Genomic DNA, 21150 nt, shown 5'->3' with positions numbered 1-21150 from the left:
TGTCTTCTTCCATGAAGACAGATAGAAAATAGAGTCATACAGTTGTACATATCAATTAAACAAATTAATTAAACGTTCGTGAAACACTCTCACTCTGTCTGAGGCCTTTGTTAATTTTTGCCTATCTCCCTGGAGATAAATTTAAATTAAAAATGGTTAAACGTGGTAATTGTTGTTCTCATGGGTGCAACCTTACTAACCCTGTGTTTATCAAAAATTCTTGGACTTGTTTTTATACAGGTTTCCAACTACTTAAATGAAAATCAAGCAAATTTCTGCAATATTTCCTATATCCTTTGATAATATGAGGTGTTTATTCACAGGAAACATAAGACAATTTTGCACTATTACTACATGTTATGTCAAAATTTATGTCTTGTTAGGTGTATAGAGAGAATGAGTGTACTTTTATCTGATTTCAATCCTTTTTCAGAGTAATCAAAGCCTGTTTTACTTAATCATGGTAAAGTGAGAGAATAATTCTTTAATCAACAATGAAAGGAAACCTTAATTAAGTCTTTCCACATAATTGATAGGCAGAGATAAGCATTTAACTGGCTTAGAAAAGGAGAAACAGACCACAACATTTAGTACGAGTGACCTATTTGTCAACATAGATTTTCAACCACTGACACTTCTGTTATGTTACCTTCATGCTATTGTATACTTGACTACATAGCTTACTCCTTGATTAGAGAGCACTGTTGGGAGAAAATATTTGGCTCCAAATCGGAAAGTAGGAGATACGAATGGTTTGAAATATCTGTCGCGCTCATTGATCGATAATCAAATGGCACTGGGAAATGCAAGTGAGCAAAGAGCTGGAGCACATCATCGTAACTGACCAACGGTGTTGGGTGATGTTGTTTTAGGCCGGTGACATTAACTGGTTGTAATGGGGAGAGCTGCTTATTCCCGCTGATGTCATTTTGGACGTGTCCTTTATGACTCTTTGAGTCAGGGGCAGGAGGCCACCTTTGTGACTGGGAGTCATGCAGTGAACTACTTTTGTCCCTCTTGTGAAAATTTGTATCTTCCTGAGGAAGAGACGATGAGTCTTGCAGATCCAAAAAAATATAGTTCTGATTACTGTTGTTGGAGCCCTCAGTCTCATCATCTGACTCCCCTTCCTGCAGGTTGGTGGTGGGGGATTCACTGGCGTGTTGCTTTTGACAAGTACCCTCTTGCTTTTCCACACACTTCTTGCCATCATTTCCAATTCCTTCAGAAATGATTTCCAGAATTGAAGGGAGGGGCTCATTGTCGACAGGTTTGTCACAGGTGGGCTGCGAGGGCTGGGAACAGAAAAAGATTACGACTTTTCATTGTTGTTATTTCCCTTAACATTTTCCTCACACTTGTTGCATTGAATCAACGGATCTCGTCAAAATGAAGCTTCATGGAATATTTGCTCATTCGGTTAATTAAAACATTACCCTGCACTTGTCTGGATTAAATTCCATTTGCCACTTCTCTGCCCAACTCTCCAGCTGATCAATGTCCAGCTGGATCTTTAAACAACCTTCTTTATTACCTACAATTACAAAAATTTCTATGGTGTCTGCAAACTTACTAATCATACCCTCCACATTCTCATCCAAGTCATTTAAATACATTACAAACAAAAAAAAATCCCCGCTCCAATCCCTGCGGTACACCACTTGTTACAGATTTCCAGTCAGAAAACGCCTTCGACCCCTACCCTTTGCCTCCTATCACCCAATCAAATTTGGATCCAGTTCACCAGACATATTTCTGTGCCTTAACCTTCTGGACCAGCCTACCATACAGGACCTTGTCAAAAGCCTTACCAAAGTCCACATGGACAACATTTACTGCCATGCCTTCATTAATCTCCTTGGATACCTCCTCAGAAAACTCAGTCAGATTCAGAGTTGTTCATATTTCTAGAGATGTAATTTGGTTTGTACAAGATGGGTACATTGGGTCTAAGTCATTCTGAGTATATCACCCACCTGCATCTTGTGATGTTTTCTACACATTGGTGAATAAAGTTCAGCAGAATTTATGGATTTGGGGAAGGAAGCAACATTGTTTCAATTATAATTGGAGAGGTACATGGATAGGAAAGGTTTGGAGGGATAAAGGTCAAATGCAGGCAAATGGGACTAGCTCAAGAAGGCACCTTGGTTGGCATGGACTATTTGGGTTGAAGGCCCTGTTTCCATGCCATATAACTCCATGACTCTACTCCTAGACTACCCTATATTGGAAATCATCTTCCGACAGTAATCTAGCCATAATTCATATTGGAGCTGCGCGTAGATTAACATAACCAGTTTGCTTTTGTCCTTAAGCTTTATATTCAATTTTATTTATAAAATTAAGATTTATATATTTATGTCTCTCTGCTCTTCTGCTCCTTTTAATATTATATTTCTTTTCCTCGTTCAACTCACCATCATCTGCATTGTTTCATCTGATATTTACTTGTGCCGTCTGTTGACATATGTAGAAATTTCTGAAGTCAGTTACATAATTTTCCATGTTTACCATCTTCATGTGAGCTACAAATTTTGATTTTGTACTTCTGATACATAAGTCCAGAAAATTTAAAGATTTATAAAGGTACTGGACACAATTCTAAGTTCTGAAAGGAACCATTGTTTATGTATCCTGCACTTTAGCCTGCCTTCTATCCTGGCAGGCCTACTAATTTAATCCCATGCAGAACACAAGAAAGTAGGAGCAGGAATCAGTCACCTGGACCTCAAGCCTGCTCTGTCATTCAAATTGAATATGGATGATCAACCCCAGGCCTCAACTCCTCCTCTGTGCCAGTGTGGAGGTAGTCTTAAGCTACAAGTGACATTAATGTGTTGGTGAAATGGGCTGAGAAATGGCAGATGCAGTTTAATCCAGATAAATGTGAGGTGATGCACTTTGGGAGTACTAATGAGGCAAGGCCATTCATCATGAATGGTAGGATTCTAGGGAATATTGAGGAACAGAAGGACCTTGGTGTACAAGCCCAAAGATCCTTGAAGGTTGTAACAAAGGTAGATAAGGTGGTTAGGAAGGCATATTCAACAAGCTCATGGTCTACTGGATAGCAATGATCCCTGCCCTCCTATAGGCTTCTGAGACCTGGTCTAACTACAGCAAGTTAGTCATGGCACAGGATGGATATCACCAGTGCTGTGTCTGCAAAATTCAAATGCATTGAGGTTCTACATACACACAGTCAGTTACATTGGGCAGGCCACATTATTTACATATCTGACACCTGAAATTGATACTTTGTTCTGAGATTGTCGGGCAGACTAAGGAAAATATTCAATGACACATTTGAAGTTCCCCACTGACTCCTGGGAATCTTTGGTCCATAATTGCTCAAAGTGGAGATGGAGAACTTGAGATGGTATCGAGAGTTTTGAGGCCATGCTCTGGGAGTACACAAAAGTCCTGCGTAAACTGTGGGAGGAGTGCACCACCAAACAAACTATCCGTTTGTAAAGGCAGACATTGAAAATGATATTCATCATTGCCTTCAATATGCCAGCACAGCCTTTGATTGATTAAAGAACGTATGTTTAACATTTGTCAGAGACCACTTGTCCTTTACAAATCCTTACTGACTGATCTTTATTTATCCTTGTTCAAGTTTTTCCCATATGATAGGAATTTCCCCACAGTTGACATTAAACTGTCTATAGTTAGATGCATTATTCCTTTCTCCAATCTTGCACTAATGTTATTATGTTTATTTTGTTTAATTTGTCATGTTAGTCGCATATAATTTATGTTAATTTAAATTTACGTTAACTTATGTTTGTAATGTACTGTGCTGCTGCAGCAAAAAGCTAATTTTCATGGCATTTATACCCTGGGCATGTAGGCCCTTGACAATAAACTTGAACTTGAACAGGCAGGTTGTGTGGATAACCTTCCAGTCTTCTGACACATTTTCTTTCTTACAAATGTTGAAAAGATTACGTTCAGAACCTCTGCTATTTCATTCACTATTCTAGTGTGTCTGTCAGTTGGACCAAGTGACTTCTCCATTTTCAATTCCACCACTTTGTCAATGTAACTTATTTATTTACATTAATTCTATTTAATTACCCCATAACTCCTTTTATACCCCAATGTCATGCTCTTTGTTTTAATGGTGAAAAAGCACTTAATATCTCCTCTATTCATCCTTCTTCCCTGCATTGAAAAAATAACTTCAAGTTATACCATGTTATCAATTATTTTCCTTCTAAGCAAATAAAATGATTTTGATGTGTCTTGATAACAGCATTGTTTGTATTACTAAATTACCATCTTACTTGGGAGTACTTCTGGAAATCAGTGAGGTATCCCTCCAACAGTCTCTCTAGGTTTGGAATCTGTGGCCACAGCTTTTTCTTCATATTACTGAGAAGAAAAGATTGCAGTCATAAAAAATTATCAGTATTTTTTTGGCTAAAGGTACATCAGCATCCTCTCAGCACAGATTATCTTCTAAATACTGAAAACAACTACATCTAAAACAAAGATATCCATTTCGTTAAACAGAAATATATCACCATTTCTTTATTCCTTCATTGTTGATGGGTTTGAATCCTAGGATTTCCTACTCAACAGCATTGTGGGAGCACCTTCACAAAAGGGATTACAATGGTTCAAGAAGATGGCTCACCACCAGCTCCTCAAGGGCACTTCTGTATGAGCGATAATTGCCAGCCATGTCAGTGATGCCCACATCCCATAAATAAATAAAACACAAAAAAATGTGAAAGAGCACATCATAGGAGAGTAATTTGGCTTTGTGCCACATCTTGAGGTATTCTTATGGATAAGCTGGCTTTAAAGGATGTCTTCTTTTGAGGAGAAAATGTATGGAGGTAGAGGGCATTGGAGTAGAACATTTATGCTTAGGTCCTGGGCATGTCTGCCAATTGTTAGACAAAAGAAATTGGAGTTGCACAAGAGGCTGACATTGGAGGTAGGCCTAGTTCTCCTACCACAAAGGGCGAAGAGGTTACAGAGCAAGAGACGGTCAAGACCACTGAGGTCTTTAATATAAGGATGAAATTTTTAAATTTGAGGGCCAGAATGATTGCTTTCTGATTGTTATGATACTTCCCTGATTACTTGCTGAGTTCTAAGATTCCTTTAATGAATAGGACCAGGCCCCATGCCAATATATTTATTACTACATCACTCAAAGCAGTAAAGTTTTTTGAAAGTTACAAGAAATTCTCTCAGTTAGATATGGCCAGGGTGTAGGTTACCTTTCAGTGCAGCGATTTGCAATATCCTCATGTCATTTTTAACTGCATTTTCAATCCTGGTTTTTCCAGTGTAATTTTATTAAAATATGTACAGTGGTTAATTCATGTAACACAGTGTGCACAGACAAGAGTGAAACACGGTCATCTATGGCTGTGTTGCTAATTGCTTGGATTGGAGATTGATTGATATGATCTGTCAACCTGCATGGCATTGAGCACAGTGATACATTCACTATCTACAGTTTGCTCATGTTCCACTAACTTATCTATCCTTTGTATGTGCAGAGACAGATTGTCACCACTATGTTACTGAGAGGCTGAATGACATTTGCATGAAAATGTTGTAGCTGGTACCTGTAAATATTTGGAAAGATGAGATGAGACACGAAAAGTGCTATTGCCAACAGAAGTGCCACACCAACAACGAGAGACACAACAGTTGGACCTGTCAGAAAAAGGGTGTTATGTTAGACAAAACATATTTGTATTCATACAGCACATGATGCAAAACAGAGCTCCATACAACAGATTATTTTGCAGTTAAGTGAATATTGTTATATAAGGCACGTTGAAACTTTTCTAGGCACAAAATATCAAAAACAGCAAAAGAATGACTGACAACTTAATTTCATTTTGGGTGTACTCAGTTGAGTGAATGACGTTGACCTTGACACTGACAGGATTTCCAGCTGCATTGCCATGGAATCATTAATATCCTCGGCATTGGTGATTTGAAAGTGTCACCCTGGTTCATTTGGTTACCTACTTACTGTTGTGCTAGCTTATAGGTTCAATTTAATGTCAGCATTCCTTTGAATGTAATTGGACATGACCTACCTGCTTTGAATGTGGGAGCACCATTGCTTTAGCCCTAGGCTGGAAAGCCCCTTCAAAATCCTGTGCATAGGTTTATTTATGTAACCTGTGGATCCACCAGCAAGATCCCTCCCGAGAGACACAAGGGACTGCAGATACTAGAATATAGAGCAACAAACAAACTGCTGGAGGAACTCAGCAGATTGAGCAGCACCGGTGAGAGGAAAGGAACTGTCGATGTTTCGACCAGAAACGTCGACAATTCATTTCTTCCCACAGATGCTGCTTGACCCACTGAGTTCCTCCAGCAGATTGTTTGTTGCTGAAGAGCCCTCTCTATCTGTCCACTACAATGTAGAATGGTCTAATGTTAGCCAGGATCTGCACAGACACTCTGATTAGCTTTTGTCCATTAAAAATGTAATATTCTTTGATAGCTATAAGCTCTTTCAGAAATTTTCTGAGGTAAATATGGTCAGAGTGAAAATTACTTTTCAGTTCAGTGATTTGCAACATCATTGGGTAGTCCTCGTGTCATTTTTAACTGCACTTTTAATTCTGCTTCTTGCAGGGCACTTTTTTAAATTAAGTGCAGTAGTTAATTCATGTAACAAGGTGTGCTCATATCTAATTGAACCCTATGTTTAGTTGGAGTACTGCAACCTCATCATTGGCAGGAGGATGTAGACACAACAGGACAACGTTATGAATGCGATATCCAATGTAAATATGGACAGATATTTATATGGCATACCAAAATACAGAAAATTTGTGACATGAAAATCCAGTTTGAATGACATCTTTGTGGAGCCTGGTCCAATTATCCTGGCCTTTCAGTACTACTTTACTGCTTCATTGGAATTTAGAAGAAAGAAAAATGATCTCATTAATGCATACAAGGTTCTTTCCTCTAGCTACAGAGGGACATTTTTTCAGGACAGTTGGCCATATAGGTCTGAGAGGTGGTGAAATTACTTTTAGCAGGCTGAATCTAATTAGATGACAGCTACGCTGTAATTAATGTATGTGTGCATAGCCAAAAGTGATGTGCTGTCATCAATGAGCTGTGTTGCCGGTTACTTGGAGAAAGATCAATTGATATAATCTATCAGTATGTATTGCATTTAGTAACACTCACTATCCACAATTTGTTGATGTTCTAGTGATATATCTTTGTGTTATAATCTTTGGCTATCAGCTGTTTAGGCCTCAGCTCTGGGCTTCCTTGCATGCTTGGCCAAATGCTGAAATCCCACACAACACCAACGCACATGACCTCTGGTTCTACCATTGAACCCAGTGGTGGAGCATTAACATGCTGCAGAGAAAGGACAGTGCACATTGCAAACAGACCTCAGCTTTATTCCAGACAAGGATGCTGTATGAACAAGGGTGCTTAAATGGAAGCTACTGGCCCTGTGAAAAATGATAAGGCAGGTAAGTGTGTGAGTTATTGTCTTCTAATGTTTTTAAGTATCTTTTTGTATTTTAAATGTTTTTCATTGCATATATTTACTTATTAAATCATTTTGATCGTCTTGTGAAGTCCCTTTCAGAGACATTTAAAAAAAGTTCAAGACCCATTGACAATGGCACATCTGAGTCACTCCTCTGGATAAATTTCTCTCCATGAGACATGTTAAAATATGCCTCTTGTTAATCAAAACATTCTTACCTTTGAGTCAAATATCTCATTCAGAATTCACATCCTGAGACTTCACCAGAATGTGGCTTCAACAAGGTGGGCGCAAGGGAGTGAGTGAGAGAGAGAGAGAGAGAGAGAGAGAGAGTGAGAGAGAGAGCGCGCGCGTGTGTGTGTGTGTGTGTGTGTGTGTGTGTGTGTGTGTGTGTGTGTGTGTGTGTGTGTGTGTGTGTGGCGGCGGGGTGGTGGTGTTGATGTTGGGGGCTGGGGAGTTGTTTGCAGGAGATCAAATGGATATGAAACCAGGTTGTCCCCTGCTCCTCTGTAACATGTTGCTTTAAAAGCCTGGAGATCTGGATAGATCACATATTTCTGGAAAAGGTTCTGGGTCTCAATGAGAGAATAGAACAGTTAGCATTCCTCAGGGAAATCACTCATAGGACAGGCAGAGTTCTAACCCTCCTTTCTCTGTGGCTGTGACACTTTACTCTGTACTGTTATTGTTTTTACCTGTACTACCTCAATGCACTCTGCACTAACTCAATGTAACAGCACTGTGCAATGAATTGACCTGTGCGAACAGTATACAAGACAAGTTTTTCACTGTACCTCGGTACAAGTGACAATAATAAACCAATACCAACACCAATACCAATACTACACTAGTTTCTGTGTTTTGGTGGCCGAATAATAAGCTTACACTTGGACAACAGCCTTGAGCCTGAAATGTGACATATTATTTAAATAGCATTAAAGAGAATTGCTTACAAGATGGCTCGCACATATAGAATCCAAGTTTGTTTGGAATCCAGGCAGTGGGTGATGTCCAGAACAATCCAGCCCAACAGAATCAACGACAATGTCAGCATTACTATAATGAAAATATGCCACACTTACCAATAGAGCCTGGAATTGTTGCAGTAAAAGTGTCTGACCAACTGCTCCAGTATCCCCTGTAAATAAGTCCATTGGGTTTGGCTCTGAGTTGCATATAGTAGGTTTTACCATGGGGAAGGTCTAACACCTCACTATGCAATGGCTTTTGGATATGTAATGTCTGGAAAGGAATATCATGAAATTTTATATATGGTCCAAGCTAATCTTTACTTCCACTGTCTAGAACATAGAACATTACAGCACAGTACAGGCCCTTCGGCCCATGATGTTGTGCCAATATTTTATCCTGCTCTAATATCTACCTAACTCTTCTCTCCCACATAGCCCTCCATTTTTCTATCATTCATGTGTCTATCTAAAAGTCTCTTAAATGTCCCTAATGCATCTGCCCCCACAACCTCTGCCGGCAGTGCGTTCCACACACCCAACACTTACCTCTGACATCCCCCTTATACCTTCCTCCAATCACCTTAAAATGTTGATCGTCAGGCTGAGAGCGATCCACTAAATAATACAAAAGAATACACTATCTTGACTACACTCCCTCTCATCCTACTTCAGGTAAAGACATCTTTATTCAATCCATTAAAGTTTCAGTTGCCTGTCACTTTAATTTTCCACCTCTTCCCCCCCCCCCCCCCCCCCATGCTATTCTGACCTCTCTGTCTGCAGCCTCCTACACTTTCTCAACAAAGCTCCACATAATCTCATTGGAAAACTGCTTGTCTTTGTACTTGGCAACACATATCCTTCAGGGCTCAACATGGAATTCAACAATTTCAGATAATCAGCCATTCCAGTCTTGTATCTTGCATCTCAAGCATTCAGGTTTTTTTAACACTCTCCTCTAAGTGTAATTTTAGATGTAATTTGTCTTCTCCCACTTGTCCTCCAGAAGCCTTGTACCACTACCTTTCAGTCAGCACCATCACCACTTGAGTTCTTCACTCTCTCCTGGTCTCCCTGCCTTTCTTCACCTTCTCAGCAACTTAAAATTTGTTTCACTTCTAACTTTCTCCAGTTTTGATGAAAGTTCAACTAGCTGAAATATTAAATCTGTTTTCTCTCCACAGGTACAACTTGGCCTGCTGAGTATTTCAAGCATGTTTATTTTAACTAATATTTTTTGGTTTGTTTTTTTCTTTTCAAAATATTTGACTTGCCATTACTTTAGCAATGTGGCGCCATCTCACATCGCATTAATCATTGTGTTGTAAACAGAAAGCCTCAGTGCTGCTGTTCATCAACATACTTTTCAATTCTAGTGATGCAGCTGCAACTTAAGTCATTCATTTTTAGCACAATGTTTTCCAGTAAAAATTGCCATTTCATTGCATTAGCCATGTGCATCACTTTAGCCACATTTGACAACTTTATTAGAAAATGAATTCATACTATACAAGATAAGCATTTAATATATTAAATTTACTTAACCAACAACTTTCACAAGTCAGTAACCAAACTAGTAACCTTGCTTTTTGTCTTGGCATTTTTCCAACAAATGCAGAAAAAGTTAAGGTTCACATGCATATATTTTGTGAGCATGTTCATCTTCTTAATAAAACTTTGTATTCTTCATTTCTTCTTACTGAACACCAATGCAGTTTCCTTCTATTTCCCAATATGTGACCAGTGGCTAAAGCATTGGACATTTCTGTTTTGGAGGTAAATATACTGGAGATGAACTATATTTTTCAAGGAATAGTTATGCAGAACAGATTCACATAATCACCATTAAATGAAACGAACATACGGCAAACCCTTGATACTTGGTGTATCATTACTAATTCACCCTTCCTTGCAGGCTGGCTTACAAACGTTGCACTAACGAGAGTGGATTTTCGTGCAGCATGCCAGTAAATTGCTATTGTCATCAGGTGAAGAAGCACTTATGATTTTGGGGCATCTGCTCTATTAATACCAACCTGGCAACATGTTGGTCAATTTGCAAGTCCCCTAAAGCAAATTTTTGAATTGAGGTCTTCCAATATTGGGTTTCTGCAACAAGGTGTATGTGTCATGGGAGGAAAACTGCAAGGACATCAGTCATTATCTTCATGGGGCTTGAAAGAGTATGTTCTGACTAGCTAAGGCTTCAGTTTGAGCTTAGGCTCTCCAAGCACCCCAATTTTCTTAATAGGAGGGGGTACAAAGTAATACAGTTTGGATGCTTTGGATTCCCAGTTACAATCCTCTTAAAGTGTCACTAGCCCCTTCGCTATTGATAAATCTATTGATTCTACATTGAGACTGTTAACAGCCCATTAAAGACAGGTGATGGAAGTGAAATTTGATCCAAACAATGATCCACTCACCTTCCAGCCTGTACCATTTTCCTCAGAGTATCTGATTTGATAAACCATTTGATTCTGGAACTTTTTGATTGGTGGCTCCCAAATGAGACGTAGTTTCCCACCAGTTGTGCTGATATCAGTCTTTACAATCCTTGGGGGATCAGGCCGGACTGAAATAAAGGAAGAAGATATATATCAATTTTATTAACAGTGAAGGAAGCTTTTTTCAAGAAGCAATATGTGAATTCCTCAGTCTTGGGTAGTCATTCAGGATCGAGGGTGACTTGTTTCCACTCTAGTTTTGTGGGTTCTGAGGTGGCTGATGATGTCAATGTGGGAACTGCAGACCGTTCCATAGAAAGGACAGGAATGGCTAATGGCGTGGGCATGGCTGGGTAGTTTTTGAAATGATGTGCTTCTTCCGCCATTTAGCCAGGTTTTCTGTGTGCTTCCAATGCACGGACTTGAGGTTCTCAACACCATCCCCAAGGCTATTTCTCCACTTCGAGCGGGCATGGGCCAGAGGTTCCCAGAAGCCTGTGGGAATGTCATACTTCTTCAAGGATGCTGTGAGCAGTTTGTTGAAACTTTTTCTCTGTTCATCTGATAATCTCCTCTCACAATGAAGTGTCTGTTTTTTGAGTCTGGCATTAGCCATTTGAACAACTTGGGCTGCCTAACCTTGCTGTCAGAGAGTAAGTAGGACTTCAGTACTAGGGATGTTGAGGGAACACTGAAATAGGTTTGCGTATCTTTCCAGTGAATGTGGTGGATTTTGCAGAGACAGATGCAGGGTTTTGACCCTAAACGTGGACAATTCCCTTCCTCCCACAGATACTGCTCGACCCGCTGAGTTCCTCCAGCAGATTGTTCATTGCTCCAGATTCCAGCATCTGTATTCTCTTGAGTCTCCTTTGCAGAGACAGTGTTGGTTTTATTCTTCCAGAGCCTTGAGATGCCTGCTATAGCTAGTCCAGGTCTCAGAAGCAAATAGGAGAGCAGGGATCAGATGTGTTGCCGGTATAGGGCTAAGGGAACTTGGGTCAAGTGTGCAACTGGAGGTGGAGACTGGGAATGTGGGCCGGGTGATCCCCTCATTACATGTTTAAAAACAGCCCCCACGCAGCCTGAAGGGGGCCAGATGTAACTTTGCACAATATTAACATCATTAATCTTTAAACAGGAAAATCTTCAGATTTCACAGGGAAGATTTAAATGTCATAAGTATGATGGTCAAATTAGATGACGTGCAGAGTGTGGGTTGAAGAACCCACCTAATCAATTGAAGCAGAATTACAGAGAGTTTAAGGGGAAGAAATACTTAAGATAGGTGTGCAAAATCAAAAAAAAAGCACAGGGGAGTACTGAATTGTGAAGCAAGCAAAAGAGGATTAAATACATCAGTTCGAGGAAGAAGTCTTGTTAATTTTCTGGAGGCAATAAAGGGGAAACTACACGAAAATGCAAGACAACACTGACAGTTCTGAGAGCAACTGCCGCAGGGAGGATAAAGCAGTAGGCAGAGCACAGATTAATGTGGAAGAAAGGGTAAAGAAGAGTGCCAAGGGTAAAGAAGGAGCAAATAAGACCAGGTGGCTGCAGAAGGAGCCGAGAGCAGGTGGTGGACTGTGTTAGTAGTGCCAGGGGTGGTATAGTTGGAACCATACACAAAGCAATACTGTGGCAAGCAGAGACTGGTAATGGAATTCGGACCAGCACCATGTTGTACTGACTGCTTGGCACCCTAAATGTAGGCAGGATGGTCGGGATGTTATCACTTGTTGTCAACACCACCTCCCTGTCTTTGGAGTTTGTAATGTGCTGTATGACTGCAAGTGTATGATACCTTTCAGCACATAGCGTGGTGCCAGTAAGTGTGCTTCAGCTGCTTTTACAGCTTGGGCTATCAATGGAGCTCTGACACAGCCATTGTGGAAATGGGCTTCTGAGAAAGGGGCCATTATCCAAATACCATCAAATTCTTTTGCCAGACCCAGACCTTCTGCCTTTGGCCCCACGTAACTTTCCGCTTTCACATTTCCCTCTGTGCTAACTGGCTATTACAGTTCCTACACTATAAGAGTAGTTACACTGTGAAGTGCTTTAGAATGAGAAACAAAGGACTGCAGATGCTGGAATCTAGATGAAAAACACAATGATGCTGGAGGAACTCAGCAGGCCAGGCAGCATCCGTGGAGAAAAGCAGGCGGTCAATTTTTTGGGTCAGGGCCCTTCTTCAGGACTAGTCAATGTTTTGGGTCAGGACCCTTCCTGACCCGAAATGTTGACCGCCTGCTTTTCTCCATGGATGCTGCCTGGCCTGCTGAGTTCCTCCAGCATCATCGTGTTTTTCATTCTTCAAGTGCTTTAGAATTCCTTGAGATCGTGAAAGGTGCCACAAAAGTTAAGTTCTTATTTCACTTAAAAAGTATTGTGCATGATCCTGAAGCAAAGTTACTCCTTTTCATTGGCATACGTGTTTGCTGGAATAGGGAGAGAAGTTAACCACAATAAAGGCATCACAGCATGATGGTAATTATGTGTAGTGTAGACAGGTGTGGTCCAATGTAATGCAATGTATCTATGGTAACTAATCCTCTCTCACTTACCAACATTTTCAGTCCTGAAGGGTTTTTTATAAAATGTCTGTATGTGATGAGGGTAGGATGCGTTAATGATAACGACAGTCTTATTGGCTTCTGATGTTGCAATCGTGCAGTGGTAAGTGATGCCATCCCCTGTGGTAGTGTTTCTTTGATTACTGCATATTTTCCACTCCACCTGTCTGACAGAAAAATAAATAATCTACTAAATAAAATACTGTAAAACATAAGTAAGAAAATGGGTGGATATCTGTTCATGAATCTTTGACAAAATTAGTGAGCAGTCACTCCTTCTGGTCTGCCTTGTTCACTCATTTAATTTGGGAATTTGCACAGACATAGCAGAGGAGACATTACAAACACTTTATCTTTCCAAGTAATTGATTGAGCAATTGAGAGTCCAAACAATAACAGTGGGCCATGCGCATTACAAAATGGAAATAAAATCTACTGTCTGGATGAAACGACACAGAATTTACATACCCATTTCTATATGCCCTCTTCATATTCTTCTCACCTCTCCACAGCGTTCTGATATATCATGGTAATCATACAAAGGTCTCTCTGCTCCTCTCCATAATGGAGATAAAGTGTCAGTGCAGTATCTGAGCATAAAATATATTTTCAGTCTGCAATTGATCCTGCTACTGACCATAAGGAGACTCTCTTATTTTTGAAGAAAAGATGTCATGTTCTATTATTGACCACAGTGTGATTGACCACTTGAACATTTGCTACATTTTCCACGTTGGTGACCTAAAACGCAACCTTACATGTGTCTGTACACTTGTGGTCAGCAGTTCAGATAGTGAAGATTTTAACTAGATACTCTAATTCCTTAAACTCTCTTTTGAAATGTATGAGAAAGCCAGCTGAAAGCTTTCCTTATCTTTCTGTAAAAGAATACAAAATCACACAGTAATGTCAAACAAGTACATTTCTTTTAATGTGGGCTTGATAAGGTAAAAGCTGAAAGGATGTTTCCCTTGCTGGATGTACCTAGAACTATGGGACATAGTTTCAGAATAAGCAGTCACCTGTTTAAGTTATAGATGATAACTGTGGGCCACATGCCTCAGAAAATGGAAATACGGTCGGTTATCTAAATTTCACCTCTCAGAGACTTGCGCATCTTTGAAATTCTCGACTTCACAGAGTTGTGGTGGTCTGAATCAGTGAATATATTCATGACCAAGGTACACAGAGATACACAATCTATAGAGAAGTCAAGATTTATAAGGAACAGGAGGAAAATGGAGCTGAACTCGAGAACCAGATCAGCAATGTACTTATTGAACGCCAGCCAAGAACAAGGTAAAGCATGTCCAGCATTCCTTCTAGCACCTAGTTACTCAATCCAGGACCTGGGATTGTGCATCAGGATCGGGTGTTGTTATGACATGTTGAGCTAGCTCAGTAGTTTTATCTAGTTCTGGATGATTGGCTTTGTATGATGACATTTTTCCTCCATTCTTGATCAATACAATGTAAGTGCCACATAACAAGTCTTTTTTTCTGATGTTCTGCAGATGACTCAGGTCAGGTTAGATATGGAAAAAATTATAAATACCTGGGCATGCATTGGGTTTGGTTTGTCCCTTGTCATGTTGGGTCCTAGTCTGGTTTTAATTTTTTATCCAAACAAACCTTCTTCTGTCTTGCGTCTGTCAACCCTTCCCCACCTCCATTCCACAACCTTCTTCTCCATCCCCCAACAAGACCTCTGGATCACCAATGTTTCATGATTAAACAGCAGAGTTACCTTGTCTGATAGTAGAGACTGTAACGAGTGCCCGCCTCCGTTTTGTTCACTTTCCATTGGCAGGTTATGAACTGGAGGTCAGGGCTTGAACAACGTAAATTTATTTCATCTGGTAAGCAATGAAAAGAGAAACTTTCAGTCACCAGGCAGACAAATGGCACGATGTAACAAAAAAAAACATTTGTAACTCTTTCAGAAGTTAGTGTGAAGTAATTTACATTTTACATTGAAGGCCAATATCTGATAGAAAGACATAATTGTAATTATTTTTGTAGTACATAATGTCAGTATTCCTTCTTATAAGTAATGTAGTTTTTTATGAGCAAGTCTACACTTCATTTTTTTAAGTTGCATTTGGAGTCATAGCAACAGTGATTTGGTTTAAAATCACCTGAAGAATAGGGAGTTACAGCTGATACTGTTTGTGACCAGGCACTCCAGAAGCCATCAAACGAAATGCCATCAGGTTTGGTGCGCAGGCGAACCATGTACCTAATTCCAGCCTTTAGATCCTGAAGATCATGACGCTGTTTGGTGCTGACAGTCAAGCTCTGAAAGAAGAGATTTACTAGTTATTAATCTGGCACTTTGGGGGGGGGGGGGGTGGGTGGGGGGGGGAGGGGTGATAACCTGGTTTTGAACCCAGTCACATGAATCAAGTACTCTTCTCTCTCAGGGCAAAGGAGTTAAGGGGTAGAAGGAAAAGGAAGAGCAACACTCTCTGTTCAGCCCTCGTACCATGGTTGTGGGATGTTGCAATGTTTTCAGGGAATCAGTTGAAATCATAAAACCTTGATGAACAATTATGAATTCTCCAACATTTCATGTGGTTAGATGATGCACAGTTAGATCGGCATATTTTTAAATGTATTGTGCTTAGCCTTCACTCCAGGCTTCAACCTGACCAATCACACAATACAAAACTGGCACTGAACTCTTGAGTGCCCCAAATAAATTATTAAATGATTACATCATTAACTACCCCCCATACACACACTCATGATTGCACACACCATCATTCATGCACACACACTCATGAACACACACATACACACATACATGCACCTAGACACATATATACTCATGTACACACACACACACAATCACACACACATGCATGCAAACATGTACACATGTTTACATACACATACACCCACAAATGATGCTAGGCATGACTGTGAGATGAAGATTAATAAGCAAAGAAGCAAGAAGGAAAAAAGATAGGAAAAAATGGAAAGGCCAGAGTAATTAGTTTAACGATATGTTGAGCAATTATTTTTGAAAGATTATTAAAAGAAAAGGAGATCAGTTTGACATCCTAATTTTAAAGGATTTATGGTCCCAATGTCCAGTACAACCATGACAGGCCAAATGGCCTTACTTTGTGGTGTATCATCCTTTTCTTCCATATTACAGATGCTGGAGAAGGTAGGAGGTGGAATCTTAGAAGGATGCATGTTACATGGAATGCTCAGCTAGCCACAGGAATGATTTTTGGGCAATGATTGTTAACATTACTGTGGCCTTTGTTACAGTCACTATGTGCCTCAAAAATATACAGACTTAGGTACGTTACACATGGTAAAAAGTGAATTTTCTCCTTATTATAGAATCTCCCTCACCTTTGCTGAAGCAGGGCTGGACTTATCCTTCCGGTAGCTAATTTCATATATTAGAAATTCGTTTATGTCCGGATTTTTTGGTGGGACCCAGCCAATACGGAGTTCACGTGGATTGCCATTTAAATGCACTGAGACATTAGATGGCGGGTCTAGGAGAACTGGGTGAAGAGAATAAAGAGAACTTTTAAAGCAATTGGAAGTGATTTAACTTTGCACGTACTTTAAAGGCCGATTAAGACGATCGCATTTAGCTAATTGTGTGAGGCTTTGCAAAGGGGCCACAAGATGAGGAAGGATAAAATAAACATAATTTTTTAAGTATGAGTTATGTTCCAAGGACATATATTGCTTTGTAAGACAATTCACTAATATCAGTTCAGACACAAATTATACCCGAGAGTGAAAGATGAAGATGAGAAAAAGTGTCACTCACCTACTGATTCGATTGATACATATTGGCTGATTTTAGACACATTAGAAAATGATTCAATTACTTCAATGATAAGTGGTTGAAAGAGCACAATATCCTCTACTGGGACAGCACATACGTGTCTCATTGTATTCCTCAGCACTCTGTATGAGGTTGTGTGACATTGTTTCTCCATTCTTTGTCTGTGAAAAAATCAGAGTGACATTTGGATGGATTTTATCAAATTGCAGTAGAATTAAAATCTTGCCTCCAGTTCAAGGAAGGGACCAGCTACCCACCCTCTGATACTTTTTCATATGCTTAACAAGGTTGAGGATAGAAACATTACAGACAACACTCTCGCATGCTTGGGAACCCTGCTGCAAGGAAACTAACCCACTTGGGATCACTCTGTAGGGGTTATTGTGGTTGTGAAATAGTTTAAAACAGGTGATAGAGCATCAGCATTCTGTTCTATACCTTGCCTAATTCCATTGAACATCTGACAAGAAGTCTCAGACCTGAAACATTAATTCTGTTTCTCTTTCCATGGATGCTGCCTGACTTGCCTTTCTGTTTTTTTTATTTCAGATTTCCATCATCTGCATTTTTCTTCTTGATTTTTTTTCATTAGATTTTCCTCTGCCCTGGTTCCATATGGCACTTAAATATTGTTGCAGAACAAAATGCTGTTCTATATTAAGTGAATTAAGTCCAAAAGGACTAGCAAGCACTGTGATTTTTGTCGACATACAAGAGACTGCAGATGCTGGAATCTGGAGCAACAAACATGAAGCTGGAGGAGCTCAGTGAGTCAGGCAGCATGGATGGAGGGAAATGGACGTGAAATGTTGGCTGTCTGTTTTCCTCCACATTTGCTGCTTGACTCACTGAGTTCCTCCAGTTTCTTGTTTGTTGCTGTGATTTTTGTCCTGGCCAAGCTCATTTGCTGAAAATGTTCCTGGATAAGTTGTTTGTGGGAAATATAGCATATGAAAATACCTATTAATATTGTGGGATTGAGTAAGTGACAGTCATCCTGTGAAGTGCATAAGTTCCCAATGCCTCTAAATCCCTTGATTCCAAAGACTTGGCTGATATACTTCATTTTGACAGAGGCTACATTTGTATAGTGTTTCCACTGCTCAAGAAAGGTTGCTGCTGCAGTTCTTAATTGTTCAGTTCTGTGCAAAGGATGGTTAATGCTGGATATTTTCTCTGAAGCACACTTTGCAATCACACTGTGGTGTGAGTGAAAGGAAAGCTGAGGGAAAATCAACCAGCAAAGTCTGATCAGTAATACTCAGCAGGATGCCAGCTACCATGAATGCAGACATTGTTGTGACTAAAGAGCGACAGACAGTGTTGTGCTACCTACTGCAAGTGTGCCTGCTGATAAACAGAGCTGGCACATTTAATGACAGGACTAGTCAGCTGTGGCCTCAAGATAATCAATAAATCACTCAGCAACACTCTGCACAGTAATATCCTTGGCAACACAGCGCACAGTTAAGTATTAATATGATGATATACTCAGTGCTGTAGAAGAACTTGTAAGTGAAATTTGTTTCCTCGCTGTTATCCCAGAAACAGGTCAGATCATCTAACATTCGCGTAAAACATTTCAGATCTTCATCTTGTGACAACAGCGATGAAGTGCCTGCGGGTAACCAATAGAATAGGTTACTCTTTCACATTATTACATAAATTATCTGAAAATAACAACGTTAAGCCAGTAAATAAGAACAGTTAAGCCAGGAAGAGTCAGGGATAAAGAAAGGGGCATATATTTGGGACTCAGCCCTCTGGGACAGTAGGGGGCAGGTTTAGCAATTTGCCTTTGGGGAATCTGATGGGATAAAATCAGTTGTTATTATTACATTCTACTTGATTTTTCTCTCACTAAATTTCTGCAGTGGTTTCCATATTTCCTTACGACTTTGAAGGAGAACATTACAGCCCATTGAGTCCATGCTGGTTGACAGAGCAATCCCATTCTTCTGGTAATTTTCCCTGTAACCTATTCCCAACCTCCCTGCACTCCCAACGACTCACCTATGCACTAAGGGCAATTTACAGTGGACAATTATCCCTGCAGCATCCTCTTCTCTTGTTGCCCTAAATTTGGTGGAAGATTGGCAGACACCCTAGATTGAGACATAAACCCAACATTGTGGCCCATTGGGAAAACCCCTGAGAACACAACACTTATATTTGCTTATCTCTGAAATGTGATGAGATACCACAATGACAGAACTAATGTTCTGAAGAAGAAATGAGTTTCCTGTTCTCGAGTTGTTGAGTTATTTTAAACAATTTTCTTACTTTCTATTTATGTCCTTTAGTATGTCCTTATGCCTTACATTTTTGCTAATAGTTCTGGATTTATCTACATGATTTACTGTTAGTACTATTGTCTTCCTGCAAAGGGAACCGAACTTGTGTGAACTGAAAGAGACACTATGTACATTTGTAATTGAAAAAGAGACACTACGTACATTTGTAATTAAAACATATTCAGACTTACTTGTATAAAATTACTAATATATGTAAGATGTAATGATTAGTAGTCTGTAAAGTTCAAAATGATTTAAAGCAAACCTTTGTTAGTTAAGATGTTACTCAAAGAAAATAGAGTTGTATTTCTGACCTCAGAATATCCAAAATCACTTTATTGCCAATTAAATAATTTTGAATGTATTCATTGTTATAATGTAGAAAACATCATAAAGACCAGATAATCCTTTTTTTTAAGTGATCTTGATTGAAGACTTAAATCTTGGCCAGGAAACAGTGGATAACTCACCTTTTATTTGAACTGGTTTCTCAGGATCTGATGTGTCCATCTGAGAGGAATCTGGGTTTATTGCTCAGTTGAAGGATGAAAAGTGTCTTAATTGGCACCTTATGTTGAAGCACCAAATTCTTTTATCAAGAACAGATTAAAGTATTAAACTTTAATCCACTCTTGATTAAATGTATCTTTTTAAACATTATTGTTGTCAGTTTGGATACCAGTCAAAAAGGTCATTTAATGTATTTAACATATTTATCATTTAACATATTTTTTCAGATATTTTCACTATAAATGGTGTTGTTTTGCAAATAATTTATGTAACATTTACACTTTGAAATGATTTACACTTTGAAATGATTAACTGAGTTAGTAAGACAAGTAACAAATTTAGTTCTCTGCTGTGGTTTGTACAGAAACCTCTTGGCAGAAATTTTTAGTGGTTTGCTGCTAAGAAGCAATTTTTTTTTAGAGAAATCTTTGTGCCTTCAAACAATTAAGAAGTTATCATCCAGCTTACCTTCCTGGAGAAATGTCCAATTCTCCACACCTGACACAAAGATAAAGGTGACCGTGTTCAAGTGCATCCACGCCACAAACAGGAGCCTTACTGCACAGCGCACCATGTTTTTCACAGCTCGACAGACATTTCTGACTCTCCACTGTTGGCGTTAGACTGACTCAGAACAGAAGAAGTTTACAAGCTGAAGTAAGAACAGACACATCCTCAGGAAATCAATGAACTTTGAGGCGGGTTTGCAGGGCAGAGTGGGTCCACACCCTCAGTAAGACCACTCCAGAGATTCATCTGGCAGAACCGGTACTGATCACCCAGCCATGAACAATTCTGAAACCAGTCCTCTGCCAGGCATTAGTGCAGGGTCAAAAAAGAGTTGTTATACTTTAGAGTAGGAACACTATATCTGGAAGGTCGACACGATGGCTCAGCAGGTAGTGACTCAGCAGGTAGTGCTGCTGCCTCATTGCACCTGTGACCTGGGTTCAAACCTGACCACCAGTGCTGTATGTGTGAAGATTTCCCCATGACTGGATGGATTGACCCCGGGT

General features: G+C 39.7%; 1 protein-coding gene across 1 annotated transcript; it reads right to left on the bottom strand.

Moving 5' to 3' along the window:
• Positions 1 to 680: 680 nt before the first annotated feature.
• On the bottom strand, positions 681 to 20719 carry mpl (MPL proto-oncogene, thrombopoietin receptor). Its single transcript, XM_052013234.1, has 12 exons — positions 20603 to 20719; positions 18822 to 18948; positions 17313 to 17491; positions 16880 to 17037; positions 15649 to 15808; positions 15258 to 15366; positions 13502 to 13677; positions 10914 to 11062; positions 8599 to 8758; positions 5598 to 5688; positions 4296 to 4383; positions 681 to 1295 (listed from the first exon to the last, which is right to left on the bottom strand). The coding sequence occupies exons 1-12, from the start codon at positions 20706 to 20708 to the stop codon at positions 681 to 683; spliced, it is 2118 nt and encodes a 705-aa protein (XP_051869194.1). The 5' UTR covers positions 20709 to 20719.
• Positions 20720 to 21150: the final 431 nt, after the last annotated feature.

The sequence above is a fragment of the Pristis pectinata genome, chromosome 3, assembly GCF_009764475.1.
Source record: "Pristis pectinata isolate sPriPec2 chromosome 3, sPriPec2.1.pri, whole genome shotgun sequence".
Classification (NCBI taxonomy): Eukaryota; Metazoa; Chordata; class Chondrichthyes; order Rhinopristiformes; family Pristidae; genus Pristis; species Pristis pectinata.
Note: the sequence above shows the minus strand (reverse complement) of the source record. Positions and strands in the feature narration are given on the sequence as shown.

Excerpts from the sequence above, each read along its gene's own strand:
- mpl (XM_052013234.1), bottom strand. The coding sequence starts at position 20,708 with ATGGTGCGCTGTGCAGTAAGGCTCCTGTTTGTGGCGTGGATGCACTTG. Across the intron at positions 18,949-20,602 it reads TTGGACATTTCTCCAGGAAG|GCACTTCATCGCTGTTGTCA; the intron begins GTAAGCTGGATG and ends GGTTACCCGCAG. Across the intron at positions 8,759-10,913 it reads AAAATGGTACAGGCTGGAAG|ACATTACATATCCAAAAGCC; the intron begins GTGAGTGGATCA and ends ATTCCTTTCCAG.